Source organism: Lynx rufus, unplaced genomic scaffold, assembly GCF_022079265.1.
Source record: "Lynx rufus isolate CCGP_SWC_20201006 ecotype Redwood Valley unplaced genomic scaffold, mLynRuf1.p SCAF_1, whole genome shotgun sequence".
In the NCBI taxonomy this organism is placed as follows: Eukaryota; Metazoa; Chordata; class Mammalia; order Carnivora; family Felidae; genus Lynx; species Lynx rufus.
The window spans coordinates 172,535,926-172,554,696 of record NW_025814823.1 but is presented as its reverse complement, the minus strand read 5'-3'; the positions used below and the strand labels follow the sequence as shown (position 1 = coordinate 172,554,696).

The 18,771-nt window shown below is 49.2% G+C and overlaps 1 protein-coding gene across 2 annotated transcripts in view; it reads left to right on the top strand.

Moving 5' to 3' along the window:
* The window catches only part of MCC (MCC regulator of WNT signaling pathway), a 278,022-nt gene that overhangs the window by 242,062 nt on the left and 17,189 nt on the right, over window positions 1–18,771 (top strand). For both annotated transcript variants that reach the window (XM_047090287.1, XM_047090297.1), the window contains 3 exons: window positions 4,322–4,556; window positions 9,360–9,566; window positions 14,060–14,160. In XM_047090287.1, the coding sequence (XP_046946243.1) occupies window positions 4,322–4,556; window positions 9,360–9,566; window positions 14,060–14,160 (543 nt within the window). The remainder of the gene's footprint in view (window positions 1–4,321; window positions 4,557–9,359; window positions 9,567–14,059; window positions 14,161–18,771) is intronic.

The window sequence follows — 18,771 nt, the reverse complement described above, 5'->3', positions numbered from 1 at the left end:
TTTTAAGTGAAAGATAACAAACGTTACCTCAAGTCTAAGGGTTCTAGTGCTAAAAAAGTAGGCCAAAGACAATATGACAAAAAAGTCATCTGGGTGGTAGGCACATGGGTGTTGGCGAATCTCTGTGTTTTTCTGTGTGTTTAAAATTCTTCAAAATAAGTGTTAATGTAAGGAAGGACGAGGGTTGTAATGCGAACCTCTGGTCCAGAGCCCCATCTTCATGGGAAAGGATCTCATACCTGAAGCCTCCTCCCGAGTCACTGGAGGAGAAGTGTTGATGTTTCCCAGCGCCGCGCTGTCCAAACATGCCGCACCTGCAAACACACTCAGCCCCGTGGAATGCTTTGAGAACAATGCCACCACTTCAGTTTGCTTATTTGTCTGTGGGACATTTGGATGTCTGTCCCTCCGTGTCCATGTTGAGGTGAGCCCTGAGCCCTTCTTGAATGGTTTTGTTCCAGGCATGCCTGCCCCCACCCCTTCTGGCTCAGGGAGGCAGTTCTTTACTGGAGAAGGCTGAGATGCTGAGGGAGGCTGTTTCCTCCCTTAGAAGGAGGAAGGCTGTTTCCTCTCTTAGAAAAGTCCCTCTCCTTCAGAAGTCCCACCGTCCTCCCCAGCGCCCTCTGCTGGGGGTACTGTTAGCTTGTTCCCTTCTCTTGAGCTGCTTCATTTCTTAGGGAAATTGTCCCTCAAGTGTTCCAGCCAGAGGGTGTTCCTTCCTCTCCCTTCTCATCCTTTTTAAAATGCAGGTTGAGGGGCGCCTGGGTGGCTCAGTCGGTTAAGCATCCGACTTCGGCTCAGGTCATGATCTTGCGGTCCGTGAGTTCAAGCCCCACATCAGCCTCTGTGCTGACAGCTCAGAGCCTGGAGCCTGTTTCAAATTCTGTGTCTCCCTCTCTCTCTGACCCTCCCCCATTCATGCTGTCTCTCCCTCTCATGCTGTCTCAAAAATAAATAAACGTTAAAAAATAAATAAATAAACGTTAAAAAATAAATAAATAAATAAATAAATAATAAAATGCAGGTTGAGGGTGCCTAGCTGGCTCAATCAGTCGAGCATCTGACTTTGGATTTCAGCTCAGGTCATGATCTCATGGTTTGTGAGTTCGAGCCCAACATCGGTCTCTGTGCTGACAGTGTGGAGCCTGCTTGGGATTCTCTTTCTCTCTGCCCCTCCCCCACTCATGCTGTCTCTGTCACTCTCATAATAAATAAAATAAAATACAGCTTGAGAAAACAAAGTAGTGGTGATTGATAATAACAATTTTATCCTCCTTTCTGCCTTCCCAGTGTCCACCATCTCTTGCCGAGGTTGTTGCAATAGCCCAGAATGGGTCTCCCTACCTCCCCTTGCTTCCCAGCATCTTCCCTCAGCACAGTGGCCAAAGGGAACCTATTAAGATGTAAGGCAGATCATATCACCCCTGTTACAAACCCTCCAATGGCTTCCATTCTAATTCTGGAGAAAAAACCTGATAAAACCTGACATGACCTGGCACCCTGCCACCTCCCCTACATAACTCTCCTCTCTGACCAGTTCTCTTGCTCCCTCTCCCTTAGCTGTCTCTGAGCTGTCTCTGACTCAGCCACAGTCTAATTCTTGATGGCCACACCCACTGCCTCAGGGCCTTTGCATTCAGTGTGTCCTCTGCTTAGATCACTCTTCCTCCAGAAATCCACACAGTTGCCTTTCTCACCTCCTTGAGGTCTGCTTTATGTAATTTTATCATGCAGGCCCTCCCTATAACCCTGTTGCAAAGAATAATTCCATCTTCTCTTTGTGCTACCCATAACTGCTTCCTTTTTCTCCATGGTACTGCTCACTGTCTGATCTACTGCTTATTTTACTTGTTTGTCTCCCCTATTAGAAAATGAGTTCTATGAGAGCACAGATTTTTCTAGGGCCTAGAAGAGTACCCCATAGTGGTACTCCAGTATTATTTAAATGAATGATAGCTACATTTGTCGAGTGCTTACCATGTGCTAGGCACTGTTCTAAACACTTTACCTTTTATAGCTGGGGAGATAGGCACAGAGAGGTTGAGTCAGGCTACCGGTAAATCTACAAAGTGTAGAAGATGCCTGGGTCACAGGTAAAGGTAGCACCTCTGAATTAGGTTCTCCAGAGAAACAGGACCAATAGGGATAGGGTGGGGGTATGTCAATATATGAATAGAATGACTGACTAATTTTAAGGTATGGGCTCATATGATTATGGGGGCTGGCAAGTAGTAAATCTGTAGGACAGGCAGACTGGCTGGAGACCCAAGGAAGACTTGATGTGGCAGTCTTGAATCTGAAGGCTGTCTGGAGGCAGAATTTCTTCTTTTTGGGGCGGGGGGATATTGGGTCTTTTCTCTGAAGACCTTCAACTGATTCGACAAGACTCACCTACATCATGGAAGGTAGTCTGCTTTACTCAAAGTCTGATTTAAATGTTAATCACATCTAAAAATACCTTCACAGTTACATTTAGATGGGTGTTTGGCCAAGCAACTGGGTACTGTAGCCCAGCGCAGTTGCCGCACGAAATTAACCGTCGCAGCCTATGAGGAGGAGGTGTTGTGTGTTGATCAGGCTGATCTTGCTCCCTTCATCTATGAGATACATCCTACCTGTCCTGATGGGCTGAAGAGAGTGGGGGGGGGGGTAGGGGGAGCAATCCCAGAGTCTGTGGTCCTCAGGAGCTTCCAATCCCAGCAGGAGTTCTCTGACTTGAAGATCACCCAAGCCCTAGGGGGTTCTCTTCCTCCTGTGCACGGCCAGCTGAGTCGGGGAGCTCTAGCTTATCACCTCTCCTCACCTTTGTCTCCGCAGAAGCCTAGTCTTCTAGATAATGTGTCTAGATATGTGTCAATCCCATAAGAGTGGAATGGGCCTTGGTCACACCTAGGTTATAGAGCAATTGCATCTGCTGAGTTGGGATCCCAGGCCTGTTACCCCTGTTCTAGGCTGAGGTGAGGAGGGCAGGCCTGGGCCTACGGCAGCCAGCAGCCCATGGAGACCGCTCCTTGTTCCTGGCACAGCTTCTACAAATGTGAGCTGTGTGAATGCTGGCCTGAGGCATGCGAAGACGGTGGTCCAAGTCCGGTGTCTGGCCTCATGACCGAGCAAGCCACCTAGTATCTCTGAGCCTCAGTCACCAAATTGGTAACAACAGATGAGAATGCCAAACTGTCCTGTTTTGATGATAGTTAAATGGGACTCTGCCTGTTTGTCTGCCATTGTGCTAAGGCCAGAGCCACGACGACTGCATCAAGTGTAGGTAAGTCTAGTGTAGATCCGGAGAAACTGTAGGTCCACACTGGCCTCAATGCTTGAGGACTGACAGGGTGCAGAGGGCCTCATTCTGAGCCAGTGGGGGCAGCCTGCCCACTGCCAGAAAAAGCCAGAGCCCTCTCTAAGAGCCAGAGCCTGAGTTTTCCTATGATGCTTGTTCCTGCATGGTGGTCTGGGTCCCACACAAACCTTCATGGGCCACCATGTTCTCAGGGTTCATCCTAAGTGCTCCTCAGATCTGGCAGCCATCACCGTTCAGCATGAGCATCCAAGGGCCGCTTGGATGGGCCTGAGTCCCTGTGGTGGATGCTATACTCAGCCATGATGCAGGAGGAATGGCAGGGAGGCCAGGGGCATCCTGCTTTTCTAAGTTGTCACAGTAACAGCACACACACGTAGGGGTTTGTTTCACGGTACAGCACTCCCCTTTCTCTACCACACCTTCCACTGCCACCCCGAGGGGATTGCTTTTAAAAGTCCTGGACGTGTGTTTGCGCAAGTGAGTATGTGCACACACGCATGTCTATAGATCACACCATAGACATTTTGTTCTCCAGCTTTGTTCCTTAACATCTCCCCTTTTTAGGTCCTGTCCACACATACACCGATTTTTTTTATTATATACTACTTTTCGTCCTATTTTTCCACTTAAAATATTTCTACCATTGTCATAATTATTACTGTAATGTCCACATCACTTACGGCCTTTTGGAATGTACCATAACTAACTACACCCTCTATGCCATGAAATATCTTTGGGTGTATCTTGTTGCTTCTGTGGGATTATTTCCTCAGAATTCATTTTTAGGGTCCACATGTTGTGTTAAAGGGGGTAAGCATTTCTGTTACTCTTCAGACTTATTTCTCTCTTAAAAAGTTGTATCAATTTACCATGCCATGAAGAATGCTTTTTTTTTCTTTTTTGGAGGTGCAGGGAGATTACCATTTAAACACCATTGGAGAGATGGGTATGGGGAAGAGTCAGGAAAAAGACCTGTTCACAGTGGCTGGGGAATGTGACGGGTTTTCTCTGTCTCCTCAGCACAACCAGCTCCACAGCCAGTAGCTGCGACACGGAGTTCACTAAAGAAGATGAGCAAAGGCTGAAGGATTACATCCAGCAGCTCAAGAATGACAGGGCCGCAGTCAAGCTGACCATGCTGGAGCTGGAGAGCATCCACATCGATCCCCTCAGCTATGATGTTAAGCCCCGGGGGGACAGCCAGCGGCTGGATCTGGAAAATGCCGTGCTAATGCAGGAACTGATGGCCATGAAGGTACCGTGGGGGTGGGGCCCCCTGGAACCCTGTGCCCATTTGCTTCCATGTCATCAGAAGGAGACAAGAAAAGGCCCTCTGAAAGCAGGTCCACGATGATGATATATGAACCCCATCTAGGTTCAGTCACCTCCCTCTGGAGGACAGCCAGAGCCTCATTTGTAGGCAGGAATAGTATCAGTGTGCCTGGGGTCACTTGAGCTGGATATGTCCCTAGAGGGGTCAGCTGAACTCAGGAGAATGCCTAGGGGTGTCCCAGCTCAACTTTGGAACACCTCATTCTCCAAGAGAAGCCAGATGAGATCCCTCCAGGTTGGCCTGTGTCCACATAAAAGGACCCCTAATCTCCAGAAGCTTATGGTGCTTCTTGGGTTGAGGCTGATGTTAATGTGGAGTGGGGGAGAGGATAGGGCAAGGGCAGGTGCGTAACTTGGACCAGAGCCCCAGTTTCCTGACGCCCTTGTCCCTTTGGTGCCATGTGTAGCCTGCTTGCATCATTCTGCTCTCTGGTGAAGTTTCCCAGTGCTGTTCAGGTCAGTGTTTCTGACAAGATCTTGGGCTGTTTGCCCAGCTGGCTGAGTTATCTGCTGGCATCTTTAGAGCAGGGGGAGCTTTCTTGGAAAGCTGGTGCCCCTCATTGAGAAGTGGTTAAACTGCCATCCCTTCAGCAGCACACACTCTGCATGTTTCCGGCCAGGGGTGCCAAGCACTTGGCCTTACTCTCCTGAGTGCTTTCTCTGAAGACTGCTGTGGTGCCGGAAGACTGTATCTGGTGTCTGTTCCCAATTCAGGCCAAGAGTTTGCAAACCCTTGGAATTTCCAGAGTGTCTTTGTTATGCTAAGGAGGCAGGCCCCCTGGAAGCTGCAATACCAGGGCTGTCCCTGGAAGGATCTAGCATGTGATTATAGAGTTGGGACTTCCAGCCCCTTGACCCCCAGTGAGGGTAGGGAGTGCTGCAGATTGAGTTCCACTGAGTGGCCTGCAATTTCATCAATTGTGCCTAGTCCTGAAACCCCAGTGAAATTCCTCAACACTGAAGCAGAGAAGATCTGCATTCAGCACGCTTCCAGGCACACCCTGTGTGCACCCTTTATGGTAAAACTAGATATAGGTAGTGCTTTCTGGAGTCTAGCGAGTTACTGATCATGAGTGGATTGTGGAAACCTGGTTTTTGGAAGCAGTTGGTGGGAAGTGCAAGTGACCTGGGGACAACCCCCTCCCCACCTCACCCGCCCCCAGCACTCATGGCTGGTGTTTGAAGTGAAGGCAGTCGTGGACTCTATCCTTACCTTGTGGGGCCTGGGAGAACTCCAGGAAGTTCAGGTCAGAGTGTGTTGTATTGTATACACCCAATTGGAGTGGAAATAAAGAACCACTTGCCAGGACCGAGCTCCTATATGGCTGCAACCAGTTCTCTGCCTGTGGCAGAGGTGGGCACTGGTAAGGGCTGCTCCTGCAGGTCTTGGTTCTGCACAGGACTCTGCTGCCAGACCTGCTAACATGGGGAGTCAGGGCCAGGACCTGTGTTCCCAAGCCTGCTCTCCAAACTCCACTCTCCTCTGCACAAAAGTGTGGTTTGCACAGCCTTGGATTCCGCAGTGTCTCTTACTCCCAGGTACTGAGACATGAAGGAGGGGCTCAGGGACAGAAGCCAGCTTAAAACCATAGGCAGGTCCACTGGGCCAGGTAGGTCAAGGAAGTGCTGAATTAATAGCTAGTAACTGGTGTCTCCTGTTGGGACCAACACTGTCCTCAGAAAAGAGCAGGGTCCCCTCTGGTTAGCTCACCTCTGGAGAGCAGAGAGGAGCTACCAGCTGTGGTCAGCCCAACACACTCGGGTCACTTGCTTAATGTGTCCCTGTCCTCAGCGACTGCTCAGTCTTGAGTCTAACTGAAGCCTGGGAAGACTTTGGGCTGTGGCAGTAAATTAGGAATCAGCTTCTTTGCTTCTAAGCTGGTTTATTGTGTCCTTCCCACTCAGCTCAGACCCTGACTTCTGTTCCCTCTGGGGAATCCTCATGCACCCTTGGCTGATGTCTCTGCTCATTGCCCATGAACCAGGCATTGGGTCCATCATCACAGTGCCTTTTTCCCCAATCAGGAGCCCTCTTTGTGGGCCTTTGCACCCCACGGCATGAGCTGTGAAGCTGCCCTTTCGTTATGTGTTCCAAACACGTTTCCTTTGGCCAAAGACTAAGGATTTCCTTTTTATGTTCAAGCCAACATGTTGTGCGATAAATTCCAGGTTACTCTGGCCAAGAAAGACTTTTTTGGTGGAATAAAGGCTCTAATATTCCCTTTGCTATTTGAAAATAAAATGTGTATACATCATAGAAATTATCTAAAAGAGCAGAAATTATAAAAAGCTGGGAGAAAATAACCCATAATATGATCCAGAGGCAGCCAATGCCAGCCATCTGGCTTGGTTCCCTTCCTCTGAGGTTTTTGAAGGATAAACATCAGAGTCCTCTCCCTTCCCTACACAGCATGTTCAAGGGTATGCGCACCATTCCAGGGCCACTAGCAGCAGGTTATGTTGGATTTCACCATTTCACTCTAGGATACAATTGCTGAGACACTCAAGTTTTCTGGGTTTTTCACTTCCTGTACATGAACTTTTTGTCTCTAGACGATCTACTTGGTTGCTTTTCAAATCCACTCTTTTTTGAATAGCCTTTCCTTCTGTTACAACTCTTCTTTCTCTCTTTGTTTTAAAGATTTGTTTTCTAGTGTTTGGCCTGTTATTTCTGGTTCTTATAAAGGTGGATTTTATCTCATCATGATTCGTTTCCATTTTCTCTCTGTGTGGGTTGGGATAACACCAGCTCATCTTCAGTGGAGACTGTATCTTCTACCAAGTCCTCTTGGGTAGTAGATGTCCCTACAGAATAGTTCTGTGCGTGGATCTGTTTGGACCCATGGGTTTCAAAGACTGAGAACTAGTTTCTGTTACATTCTTTGCTTAGGATTCCTGTTTCACATCTTCACATGACAAGTTTGTGGTTCTGGTTCCTCAAAAGAGGCTCTTCCTTTTCCCACCCAGACCTTGAGGGATAAGTTCCCTCACATCTCCAGAAAATAAATCTAGTCTTTTACTCTAGGCAGTACTTTGAGAGTCCTGGCTCATGTAGAGGGTCTCTGTTCTGGCACTCAGCCCTGCCCTTAGCACAGGTGCCAAAAGCCCTAGATCCTAGGGCCTTCATCCTGGTCCGACACCTCCATTGACCTGTACTATGGCCACCTTGCCTTTCCTCTTGGGCACAGTTCCCCTCTTCATTTCTGGCACCCATGGATTCATTTTTCCTTCTTTTGAGCTTGCATTTATTTATATGTTTGTTCTGGGTGTGACTGTCCCCATTAGCTCAGTATGCAGCATGGCCAGAACCTTCAGAATTCTGCTTCTAATGGCAAAAGATGAGAAGGCTCCGGTGTATGGAACCACCTTTCATTCTGGTTTTATAATCTCATCTTTACGAAAGATCTGGAGTCTTCTTTTGAGTAGCCGCTGAGCACCTTGCCCTCTGCACGTCTAATGCCCCCTCCCTCTACCCTGATCTGAATATTATAAGCCATAGTGGGTGCCCTCTAGGTATTTCCCCACACTGGAGGGTGAGAACATCTACACTCCAGGTCTGGCTTATCAAGAAGAACACACTAGGCCCGTGGCTTATTACCTCGAAGGGTCCATTCAGGGATAACTAGAATCAGTGACCTAGGTGAATCCTTCTCAAGGCTCAGACTCAGTTATAGAGAGTCTATCCCAGAGATAGGTGGGAAGACTGACCTGGCAGTCATGTACTGGTGGAATCACATGACAAGAGTCATGCATGGGCCCACCTTGAGGGAGGGACTGTAGCTTAGTGGTGAAGAGCCTGGGCTCTGAGCCAGACAGCCTGGGTTCAAACTCTGGCTACCAATTTATGCAGTAATTGCGGGCAGGTGGATTTCTGTGTGCCTCAGTTTCTCATCCAAGTATGGAGATGCTCATAATATCTATCTCAGGTTGGAAGAATTAAATGGGTTACTTTGTATAAACCTTTAAAGCAGTGTTACATGCTCAGTAAGTGCTGGTGGCTATTGTTTTCTGGCTGCTGGTCCCAAGGTAGCATTTCCCTGTTTTGGAGTTACTTGTTTGTCTCCCCAGAAAACTCTAATCTGAGTTCTCTAAGACACTTTGCAAAGCTATCTAATGAGTAGTCACCTCTGAAGGACTCAGTTTCTAGTGATTTTATTTGGGCCTCCTGAGGTAGACAAGATCTGAGGTGATAACCCTGGCTCAGCTGCAGGGTGCCAAGGGTGCCACCAGGGGGCATTGAATATGTGGATTGGTGCCATGGAAAAGGGAAAGGGAGTGGGAATTGGTGGGGAACTAGCCAGGCCCAGCCTTGTGTGGATGCCCCTCCCTCACAACCTCTTTGACAAGCGCAGCCTGTGCGTGCCGGAAGAGTGGTTTCCAGCAAGACTGGTGTGCCCACTGAGGGGGGTGAGGGGCAGCAGGGGACGTGTGTTCCAGTTACTAGGTTCTTAGAATGAACCAAAAATCTGCTTGCCTGTAACTCCTTCATTCATCTCAGTTCTGGTCTGTAGAATGACAAAGCACATGGCTTTGTCCCCACATCAGTCCTTCAGATGGTAGAGACAGCTGGCTTATTTCCTCCCAGTCATCTTGTCCCAGCTGCAAAGTGGTAACTCCATCGCAGGGCTGGGGGTCACACCCTCAGGGCCCCTTGTCACTCGCCTGCTTTCCCACACCTGGCCCTGCTCTCACAGCGTGGGTGCCTCACACCATGTGTGCTCCGTAGGAGGAGATGGCCGAGCTGAAGGCCCAGCTCTACCTCCTGGAGAAGGAGAAGAAGGCGCTGGAGCTGAAGCTGAGCACGCGGGAGGCCCAGGAGCAGGCATACCTGGTGCACATCGAGCACCTGAAGTCCGAGGTGGAGGAGCAGAAGGAGCAGCGCATGCGATCCCTCAGTTCCACCAGCAGCGGTGGCAAAGACAAGCCCGGCAAGGTAGGACAAAGGCACGGGGACCCCTGGGGCTCTTCCCACCCAGTGACCGCCACCACCCCTCACTGCCCCACAGCCTCAATTTCCTTATTTGCATGAGGACTACAAGCTATTCTAGATACCTTAAAGAAGGTAACGTTTTGGGTGCAAAAAAACCAAATCCACTTTTTTTTTTTTAACGTTTTATTTATTTTTGAGAGAGTGTAAGCAGGGAGGGGCACAGAGACAGGAGACAGAGGATCCAAAGCAGGCTCTGCACTGACGGCACAGCACCTGACCAATGCGGGGCTCGAACTTACGAACCATGAGATCACGACCTGAACCAGAGTCAGATGCTTAACCAACTGAGCCACCCAGGTGTACGTCAGATCCACGTTTTTAAAAATTGCACTTTATGTACTAGTGAAAGCATTTTCATATGCCATAGTCTGATGAGCGGAGTGATCTGTGCTGGCGTCCAGTGGTCTGGTACCGGGCTGCCTCCTTGGCTCCCCCACCTCGCACAGTGGCCATCGCCTGTTGGTCACATCTGAACTGATCATTGCATTTGCTGCCTCCTGTAAATCTCATCTCTGAAGGAGTAGGTACCCCCATTTACATGAGGGAAATGAGGCTCACATGAAGTCAGGGGTCTCACAGCTGATAAGTGGCAGAATTGGGATTTAACCCAGATTTGGCTCACCGTCCTCCCCCTTCTCATCCATGTTGCCACCCCAGTTTGGCATTTCCGCCGTGGGTGAGGCGGGAAGCCGGAAGCAGCTGAGGCAAATGAGTAGGAAGGCAAGCACTGGATCACGTAGAGAGTGTCACAGAGTGTGGGCGGTCAGGTGGTGTCATCTCTCAAACTCGCATTCCCATGAGCCCAGAAGTCTTTTTCTCTAGAATCCAAGCTCATTCCATCATACTGTATCTCAGAATTATTCCAAATATTGCATTGGAGAAAAAAATACTCTGGACCCTAAAGAATTACATCCCTCACCCCAGGGTAGTGAACCTCTGTTTTCTACGTCCTACTTTCTATTCCTAATAAATGCTAGCTTCTCCAGATCCCAGTTTGTTTCCGGCCCAGGACATGGAGACATATGTTGACTTGTCAGTCTAATGAATGGCATCTCACAGCCCAAATGGAGGGGTGTCCCTGAGAGAGTTAGTACCTGGAAAGGAAGCAACTTGCTGATTGGTGTGGCAGTGAATGGTCCCTGCCTAAACAACTAAGAACTTTGGATCATGCTTCACAAAGGGCCACCACTACACTCTGCCCACCTCTCACCTAAGAAGGGAGCGAAGGGAGTTCATAGCCGTGGCACCCAGCTGGGCCACCTCTCCCAAGACCTGGCTGCTTTCCAGTCATCCCTTCATGTGATAGATGTGAGTGGGTCCTGATGGGGACTGGAGGCAGTTTCAGGGGTTTACATTCCAGAGAGGGACACAGGTGATCGTCACACGGTGACCTAAGGCTGAGGATCAATTCCCAGTGCGATGGAAGGGCACAGACCCAACACAGAACCCAGATGTGGAGATTTGGGACAGGTTTCCTGAACTGGGACCCAGTGGACAGTGGGTGCTAACTTGAGGAAGAGGGCTGGGGCTGAGAGGTCGGTCCACTGTAAAGTCAACGGAACGCCAAGGACAAAGACCCCCAGGGGGAAGAGGATTTGATTTGGCTGAAGCCTACTGTGCTGTCCTGAGGACAGTGAGAAATCACTGGAGGCTTTGCAGTAGGGTGTGATGTACACAGGCTGGGCTTAGGGAAGGTCACTGTGTGGATGCCCCAGGAAACCATCTGCCCAGTGCCTGGGGAGTCGAGCCTGGGGGGAGGGCAGCGGCCTGTGAAGAGTTTCATATAGTAATATCTGGGGCTCAAGAAAATGGGGTTTCCCATTCTGTGTCAACACCTTAAAAATCTTTGTAGAGCCATTTGAGTTTGTCACCAGTCACTTCGGGACGGAGCTGACAGAGCTCCAGTGTTCACCTGTGTGTTCTTAGGGTGTGGTGGAAATGGACTTAGCGCGTTCTTGCCAGAAGGCCCATGAGCTGAGCATTTCCTCCTAGTTCTTGGTGTTTATTTTGACTGAGGGAAGCACTATATTTTGTGGAATGGCTTCAAAGTACAGAAATCTGACACAAAAAGGCCAGATGGTTTTATTTTTAATTTTCTTCTTTTTTTTTTTTTTTTTTTTTTTTACATTGGAGTAAGAAGCTTTATCCAACAGTACCTTGTGTTGTTCAGGTAATGCAATTATTGTAAGCTGATTATCTTGTCTTTCAAATATTAGATCCATTTACTATTTCAATGAAATCTCCCTTCTGGGCTATTGATTTGGTCTTGTTTGTCGGTAAATGAGGTGGGCGGTCTATAAGAGGGGTTGCCTAATTGTGAAGAGCCAGAAGTCACTATTGTACAATTTTCAGGTCATACAGACTCCTCCGCAAGTACTTAACTTTGCCGTTTTAGAACCGCAGTGTGAAAGCAGAGAACACGCAGACACAGAGGGGTGTGGGCTGTGTTCCAATAACACTTCATTTATGGGTATTGAAATTTCCTGTAATTTCTACACATCACAAAATACTCTGTTTTTCATGATTTTAAAAATAGAAAACAATGCAGAGTGCCTGAGTGGCTCAGTCGGTTAAGCATCCAACTTTGGCTCAGGTCATGAACTTGTGGTTCGTGGGTTCAAGCCCCACATCAGGCTCTGTGCTGACAGCTCAGAGTCTGGAGCCTGCTTGGGATTCTGTGTCTCCCTGTCTCTCTGCCCCTCCCCCTCTTGGGCTCTGTCTCTCTCTCTCTCTCTCAAAAATAAACATTAAAAAAAAAAAAACCAACTAGAAAACAACGCTTAGACTTGCAGGCCTTATAAAAACAGGTGGCAAGCCAGGTTTGGATCTAGAACATCCATGCTGGCTACGTAGGGTGGGTGTTGTGCTTATTCTAAAACTTCTCTCCAGCCAGCAACCTGGGTTCCAAATCTTACTAAGTTGCAGATTTGGAGCGGTTTTTGTTGGGAGCAGTTTTAAGTTGCAGTTTTTGCAGCACTTGTCTCTCTCTCTGCAACAGGGACTAACTACCAAACATGTTCGGTGAGAGGCACCAGGTAGTCTTATGAAATGTTTGCGTGGTTGCTGATGCACGAAAAGAGAGGGTGTTGGAATCTCAACAGCTCCCAGGGCTGGTAGATGGAGGCTTGGGTCTGCAGGAGCAAGGTGGAGAGGGGCAGGAAAGGCAGTGCAGGTGGTGGGAATCGTTCCGAGGCTGGCGGTGCCGCTGCAGAGGCCTTCTGGGTGTGGTCCCTGGGCTGGAGAGTGCTGAGGGGACCCTGTGCCCTCTGGTCATCTGGACTCCTAGTGCCCAGGTCATACTTCGTTGTGGTTCGCCTCCAATCATGATATAACTTTGTTTATATGCCGTCTCCTGCAACAGACTACAAGCTTTTCATTCTCAAGCCTGGGGTGCAGTAAAGGTCTGCTGAGCAGGTGGTCAGATGAGGGCCTTCCAGGCACTTGGTTATGTAGCTGCTGACCTCTGTCTCCACACAGGAAAGTAGAGTGCTCAGAGGGTGTGATGATTGCTTTGTGAGTAGTCCTAACTCAGTTTAGGATTTAGGAGTTCTGGCTCTTGTGCTTCCTCGTCTATAAAACGAGAGGATTGGGTTTAGATGATGCCAAGTTTCCTGTCTAAGGTTAAGATCCTGTCTAAGGTTGAGTGGGGTCACAACTGAAACTAATGTAACATGTTCCAACTATACTTAAAAAAAAAGGGGGGGGACAGGGGTGCCTGGGTGGCTCAGTTAAGCATCTGACTTCGGCTCAAGTCGTGATCTCGTGGTTCGTGAGTTCGAGCCCTGTGTTGGGCTCTGTGCTAACAGTGCAGAGCCTGCTTGGGATTCTCTCTCTCCCTCTCTCTCTGCTCCTCCCCAACTTGCACTTTCTTTCTCTCAAAATAAATAAACTTAAAAAAAATTAAAAAGGACAAACATGGAGGGTGCACTTCTGTTTTCTTCCTTTTTTCCTGGGTTTTCTAGGTGATGACACTGAACCCACTAAAGCCCCTAAATCTAGACAAGATTGGTTTTCTCCCAAGAAGTGAGTTGGGGGAGGGGAGCAAGGAAACTCAGGTGTATTTCCCACTTGTCTTTTACGAGTCACCAGAGGCTTAACCCGGTGGTGAAGAGCACAGACCTGGAGCCAGCTGACCTGGGTTTGCTGCTTCCACCGTGTCCTAGCTGGTTACTTGGGGGCAACGTAACTTCTCTGTGCCTTAGTTTTCTCCTTGGTAAATGGGGATAACGACTGTATCTGCCTCAAAGGGTCACCACGATGATTAAGTGGGAGAACATGTGTGTGGAGTGCTCAGAGAACACTGGGAGTCCCCCTCGCCCACCAGCCAGCCTACAAAGGTCCCAAGAAGTGGGGCAGAGCTGCCTTGTGCTTCCAGTGTGTGCTCAGGCTTGACTCCAGGTCTAACCAGAATGTGTTTACTGCCTCCCCCCTCCCAGGAGTGTGCTGATGCCGCCTCCCCAGCTCTGTCACTGGCTGAACTGAGGACATCATGTAGCGACAGTGATCTGGCTGCCGAGTTCGCCAATGCCATCCGTCGGTAAGCACCCTGCCCGTGACCCCGGTGAGCATTTTATTCCGGAAGCAATGGCTTTCTTCTGAGTTCTCTTGGCTGCTCATGTCAGCTCTTCGTGGGTCATTACAGACTGGCCCGGGAAAGAGTATGTGCTGGTATGTCCACTTTTACCCAGGCCTTGGAGGCTCAACATGGAGAAGCCCTGCTGGTGCCAGGCCTCTGAAAAGGGGAGTGGCAGGGGACGGCATATAGGCAGTCATTTCATCAGCGAGTAGAAAATGTCTTTGCTTTTTTGTTGTGCTGTTGTATTGACTAGAATCTTCAGGACCGTGTCAAATGGTGATGATCAAACAGGCATCGTCAGGGGGAATACTGCCTTTCAGCATCATTGGCTCTTTCAAGAAGTCTTCATATGTGTATTTATTCAGTCCTGGACATTTTTTCTCTACTGTTGCAGTGTTTCTACCCCTCCCTTCTTCCTCTCTTCCTGCAAGGAGGGTGCTGACTCCTCCAGATCTCTCTCCCAGATCGTAACGTTGCATATTCCCGCCATCCTTTTGCAGTGCTATCCAGTAGGCATGGAATGCAAGCCACCTAGGAAATTTAACATTTTCTAGTAGCCACACTCCAAAAGTAAAAAGAAAGCAGTAAATCCACTTTATTTAACCTAGTGTATCCAAAATATTTCAACGTGTAGAGTATTTTTTTAAAAGATGTATTAAGATAGTTTTCCCTCCCCCTCCTCCTCCTCCTCCTCCTCCTCCTCCTCCTCCTCCTCCTCCTCCTCCTCTTCTTCCTCCTCCTCTTCTTCTTCTTCTTCTTCTTCTTCTTGCTCTTCTCTTTCCTCCTCCTCTTCTCCTTCTTCCTTTTTCTTCACTAAGTCTTCAAATATAGTATCTATTTTACACTCACAGCACATCTCAAATTCAAACCAAGTGTCAAGTGCACAGGAGCTCACGTAGCCCTTCCGAAGAGGTTCTTCCACTCAGTTTTCCAGCTCACAAATGGATTCTAAGCTACACCCAATTGTGTCTGGCTTCCATACTGAGTTTTCCTATTTGGGTGATGAAATTGATAATCTCTTTTTTTATTTGGGTGATGAAAACTATCCTCTCTTTTTTAACAAGATGAGGCTATCTGAGGATATTTATTAGACATATTCTAAGACATTTTTTCTGCTGTGTTAACTCTGTTTCCTCACTCGTAAGTTCTTTTTAGAGTGGAGTTTTGCGACTCTCCATCTGGGGTCACAAGCCCAACTTCTGGGCTTCCTGTTCTCCCGGCTGACAACAGCTGTCTGGCTGCATATGTGGCCCAACTGTCTGGTCCCCTCCTGTCCAGATGGCTGGCGCTTCCAGTTGGAGCACCTCAGAATCCCCTCCCTCCTTTTGTAGCAGCTTTTTTTCTCTGTGCATTTTGCGTTGTTTCCCTTTTCAATAAGGAAAAAAACCTGCCTTTCATTTTTTTTTTTTTTCCAGCGTTTATTTATTTTTGGGACAGAGAGAGACAGAGCATGAACGGGGGAGGAGCAGAGAGAGAGGGAGACACAGAATCAGAAACAGGCTCCAGGCTCTGAGCCATCAGCCCAGAGCCTGACGCGGGGCTCGAACTCCCGGACCGCGAGATCGTGACCTGGCTGAAGTCGGACGCCTAACCGACTGCGCCACCCAGGCGCCCCCTGCCTTTCATTTTTTATGATTGCTCATGGTTTCTGGTTTACAAAGAGCACTCCTTGCTTTCTTGACATGCTTGAGGACTTTTAAAAAATGGGTTTCCTGTCATTTCTGGGGACTTGGGGGTCAGAGGGGATGGCTACAGTAGACTTTCAGGCTGCTGTGCTGACCCAGCTGGGGCTGTTTATGTTACAGTGTGGCCTCCAAGCATGGGGCGTGGGGGGGATGGAAGGCTGCCTTGTGGGGAACTTCACTACCCTCCTGATTTACTCACTGTCCGGTTTCGTCTCCCCTTCCAAGCCTTAATGGCTCTGTTTTCACATTGCCAGCCCCTCTGGCCATGAGGTGAAATTGTAATTGCTTTGCTTGAGGCGGGAGGAGAAAAGCAGCCCAAGGAAAATGCCCACAACAAATCCTAATGACTTGACTGTGCCAGAAACATGGGATGCGAATCCACTCCCTGCTTCCAACTGGGAGCCATTTGGATATTGTATTCTCAATTTTTCACATTCCCCAAACCCCCAAGGCCTTTGCTGGCACAAGGAGGATGCAGGTTCTGCTGACTAAACAGAGAGAGACTTCATTTGTTCTGTCAGTCACGACAGGCTTCCAATCACCAGCCGAAAGTTGGTTAGCATGGATTTCTAATCAAGACCCAGATAGATGGAGCCAAGAAAGAACCCACAGGACTACAGGAAAAAGGAAAATAACGTCATTATACTGTAAATATAGCTTAGGAACTGGAATAATCATTTCATGAGGGTATATAACACGAATAACCTGAGAGCTGAGGTTTTGGGGGTGTTTTTATTTTTAAAAATCAAGTGGAAGCTCACATCTTCTTTGAAGCTCTTAAATCACTGCCGAACTAGTGGTGGAAGTTAGCTGAGGGAATCTGCCCTCTATTTTCAGCAATATCTCTCCCTTGGAAGAAGGATGGTTGCAAACAACAAAGTTGTGGGCCCAGGCATCCAGGCTGCACAGAGCGGGGGTAGAGAGGGGCTTGGGAGACGGGCTAAGCAGCGGTCTTTTTTTTTTTTTTTTTTTTTTTGGGACAGAGAGAGACAGAGCATGAACGGGGGAGGGACAGAGAGAGAGGGAGACACAGAATCGGAAACAGGCTCCAGGCTCTGAGCCATCAGCCCAGAGCCCGACGCGGGGCTCGAACTCACGGACCGCGAGATCGTGACCTGGCTAAAGTCGGACGCTTAACCGACTGCGCCACCCAGGCGCCCCAGCAGCGGTCTTTTTTTGAGGAGAAACCTCTCAGGAGGGTAGGTGCCTTGCTGGTTCTAGGTCACTGCCCCAGGCAAGTCTCCCTGCCAGCCACCTCGCTGGGTGTCAGCCTCTGTCAGCCCTTCCCCACCCAACCCCCACCCTCTTGGGTCTTCTCCCAACCTTCTGTTTGGAATCAAACCAAGACTCCAGACAATCACACGTTGACTGTGTAACTCCCATCTGGTCTGATTTCGTTCCCTCCACTTGCACGAACATACATTGTGCTTTACTGGCACCAGCATTACCATAAAACCCCATCTGGGGGCGCCTGGGTGGCGCAGTCGGTTAGGCATCCGACTTCAGCCAGGTCACGATCTTGCGGTCCGTGAGTTCGAGCCCCGCGTCGGGCTCTGGGCTGATGGCTCAGAGCCTGGAGCCTGTTTCCGAGTCTGTGTCTCCCTCTCTCTCTGCCCCTCCCCCGTTCATGCTCTGTCTCCCTCTGTCCCAAAAATAAATAAACGTTGAAAAAAAAAAAAATTAAAAAAAAAAAAAACAAAAAAACAAAAAACCCCATCTGGATGACCAGGTTTCCAGTCTTGCACAGAAGTTTTCTTATCAGGGCACCTTGTTTTTGCTGTGGTCCACACAAGCTGTGTGCCACGAAACCCTGCTTCCTCTCAGATCCCTCTCTTGCTCTTGTCCTAGTAAAATGGAAGTGAATGACCTTTCCACTGAAGAAGTGAACTGTAAAAATGCAGTCGAGAATGTATTTTCAGAAATGACTCTCTGTACTTATGTGGTGTTTGCGTAGCCTGCCTTCGGGACCTGAGCACAGCTGAGAAGAGAGGCTGTTTCATCTCCATCATATTCTTGGGAGACAGTGAGGAGCAGGCATTGCTCTCCATGTGATGGGGGTGGGCTGGGGACTAGCACAGCAAGGCTGAGTAGTTTCCCAAGGTCACACAGGGAGGCAGTGGGACATTTGTGCGCTTTTACCTTCTCTGCTGCCGCCCCCCCCCCCGCCCCCAGCCGTGTGCTGGCAGAAGTGCTAACAGATGAGTGTGAGCTGAGCTCACATGTATGGGCTCACTTGAAGACTCTGCCCACTGTAGTGTGCATGGCCTGGCCAGAGAGGAACATCTGTGCCCCTGGTACATGACTGTGCATCTGTCTAGCAGATGCTGAGGGGAAATGAAGTGCTGGGGTCCGGGGGGCAAACTTCCTCAAACGCACAGACCCTGGCTCCTGTTGGTTAAAAGGTAGGGATACTGTGCTCTTCAGTGCTAGATAACAAGAATGGGGCTTGTGACATGGTGACCACCTCAGACGATTGCACATCCACCTGTCACTAGGCCCCCAAGCAGGGCAAGACCCCACCTGGGGAGATCAGGACCTGGCTCCGGCTCCGACACAGCCACCTGCAGAAGCCGGCCACCCTGCTGGGGGCATCTAGTCCCAGGCCCCCGAGGGGCGCTGCTGAGCCCTGTAGGGAACTGGAATCTACCACCTGTGCATGCACATGTGCCAGATCATTCTGTAAAATGCCACCTAAAGGTGTCATCCACACATGACCGTGGCCACTCTGTCCAGGGACCAGATGTGCCCGACTCATCAAGCAGAGATGCACCTAGACATCCTTTTCTCTGATGAGTAACGAGCCCACTGCAGTTTGGAGAAGAGCTGCATATCAGATCCCTGAGAGGGGACATCTAGGGCAGGTGGGCCCCACCTGACTGGTGTGGTC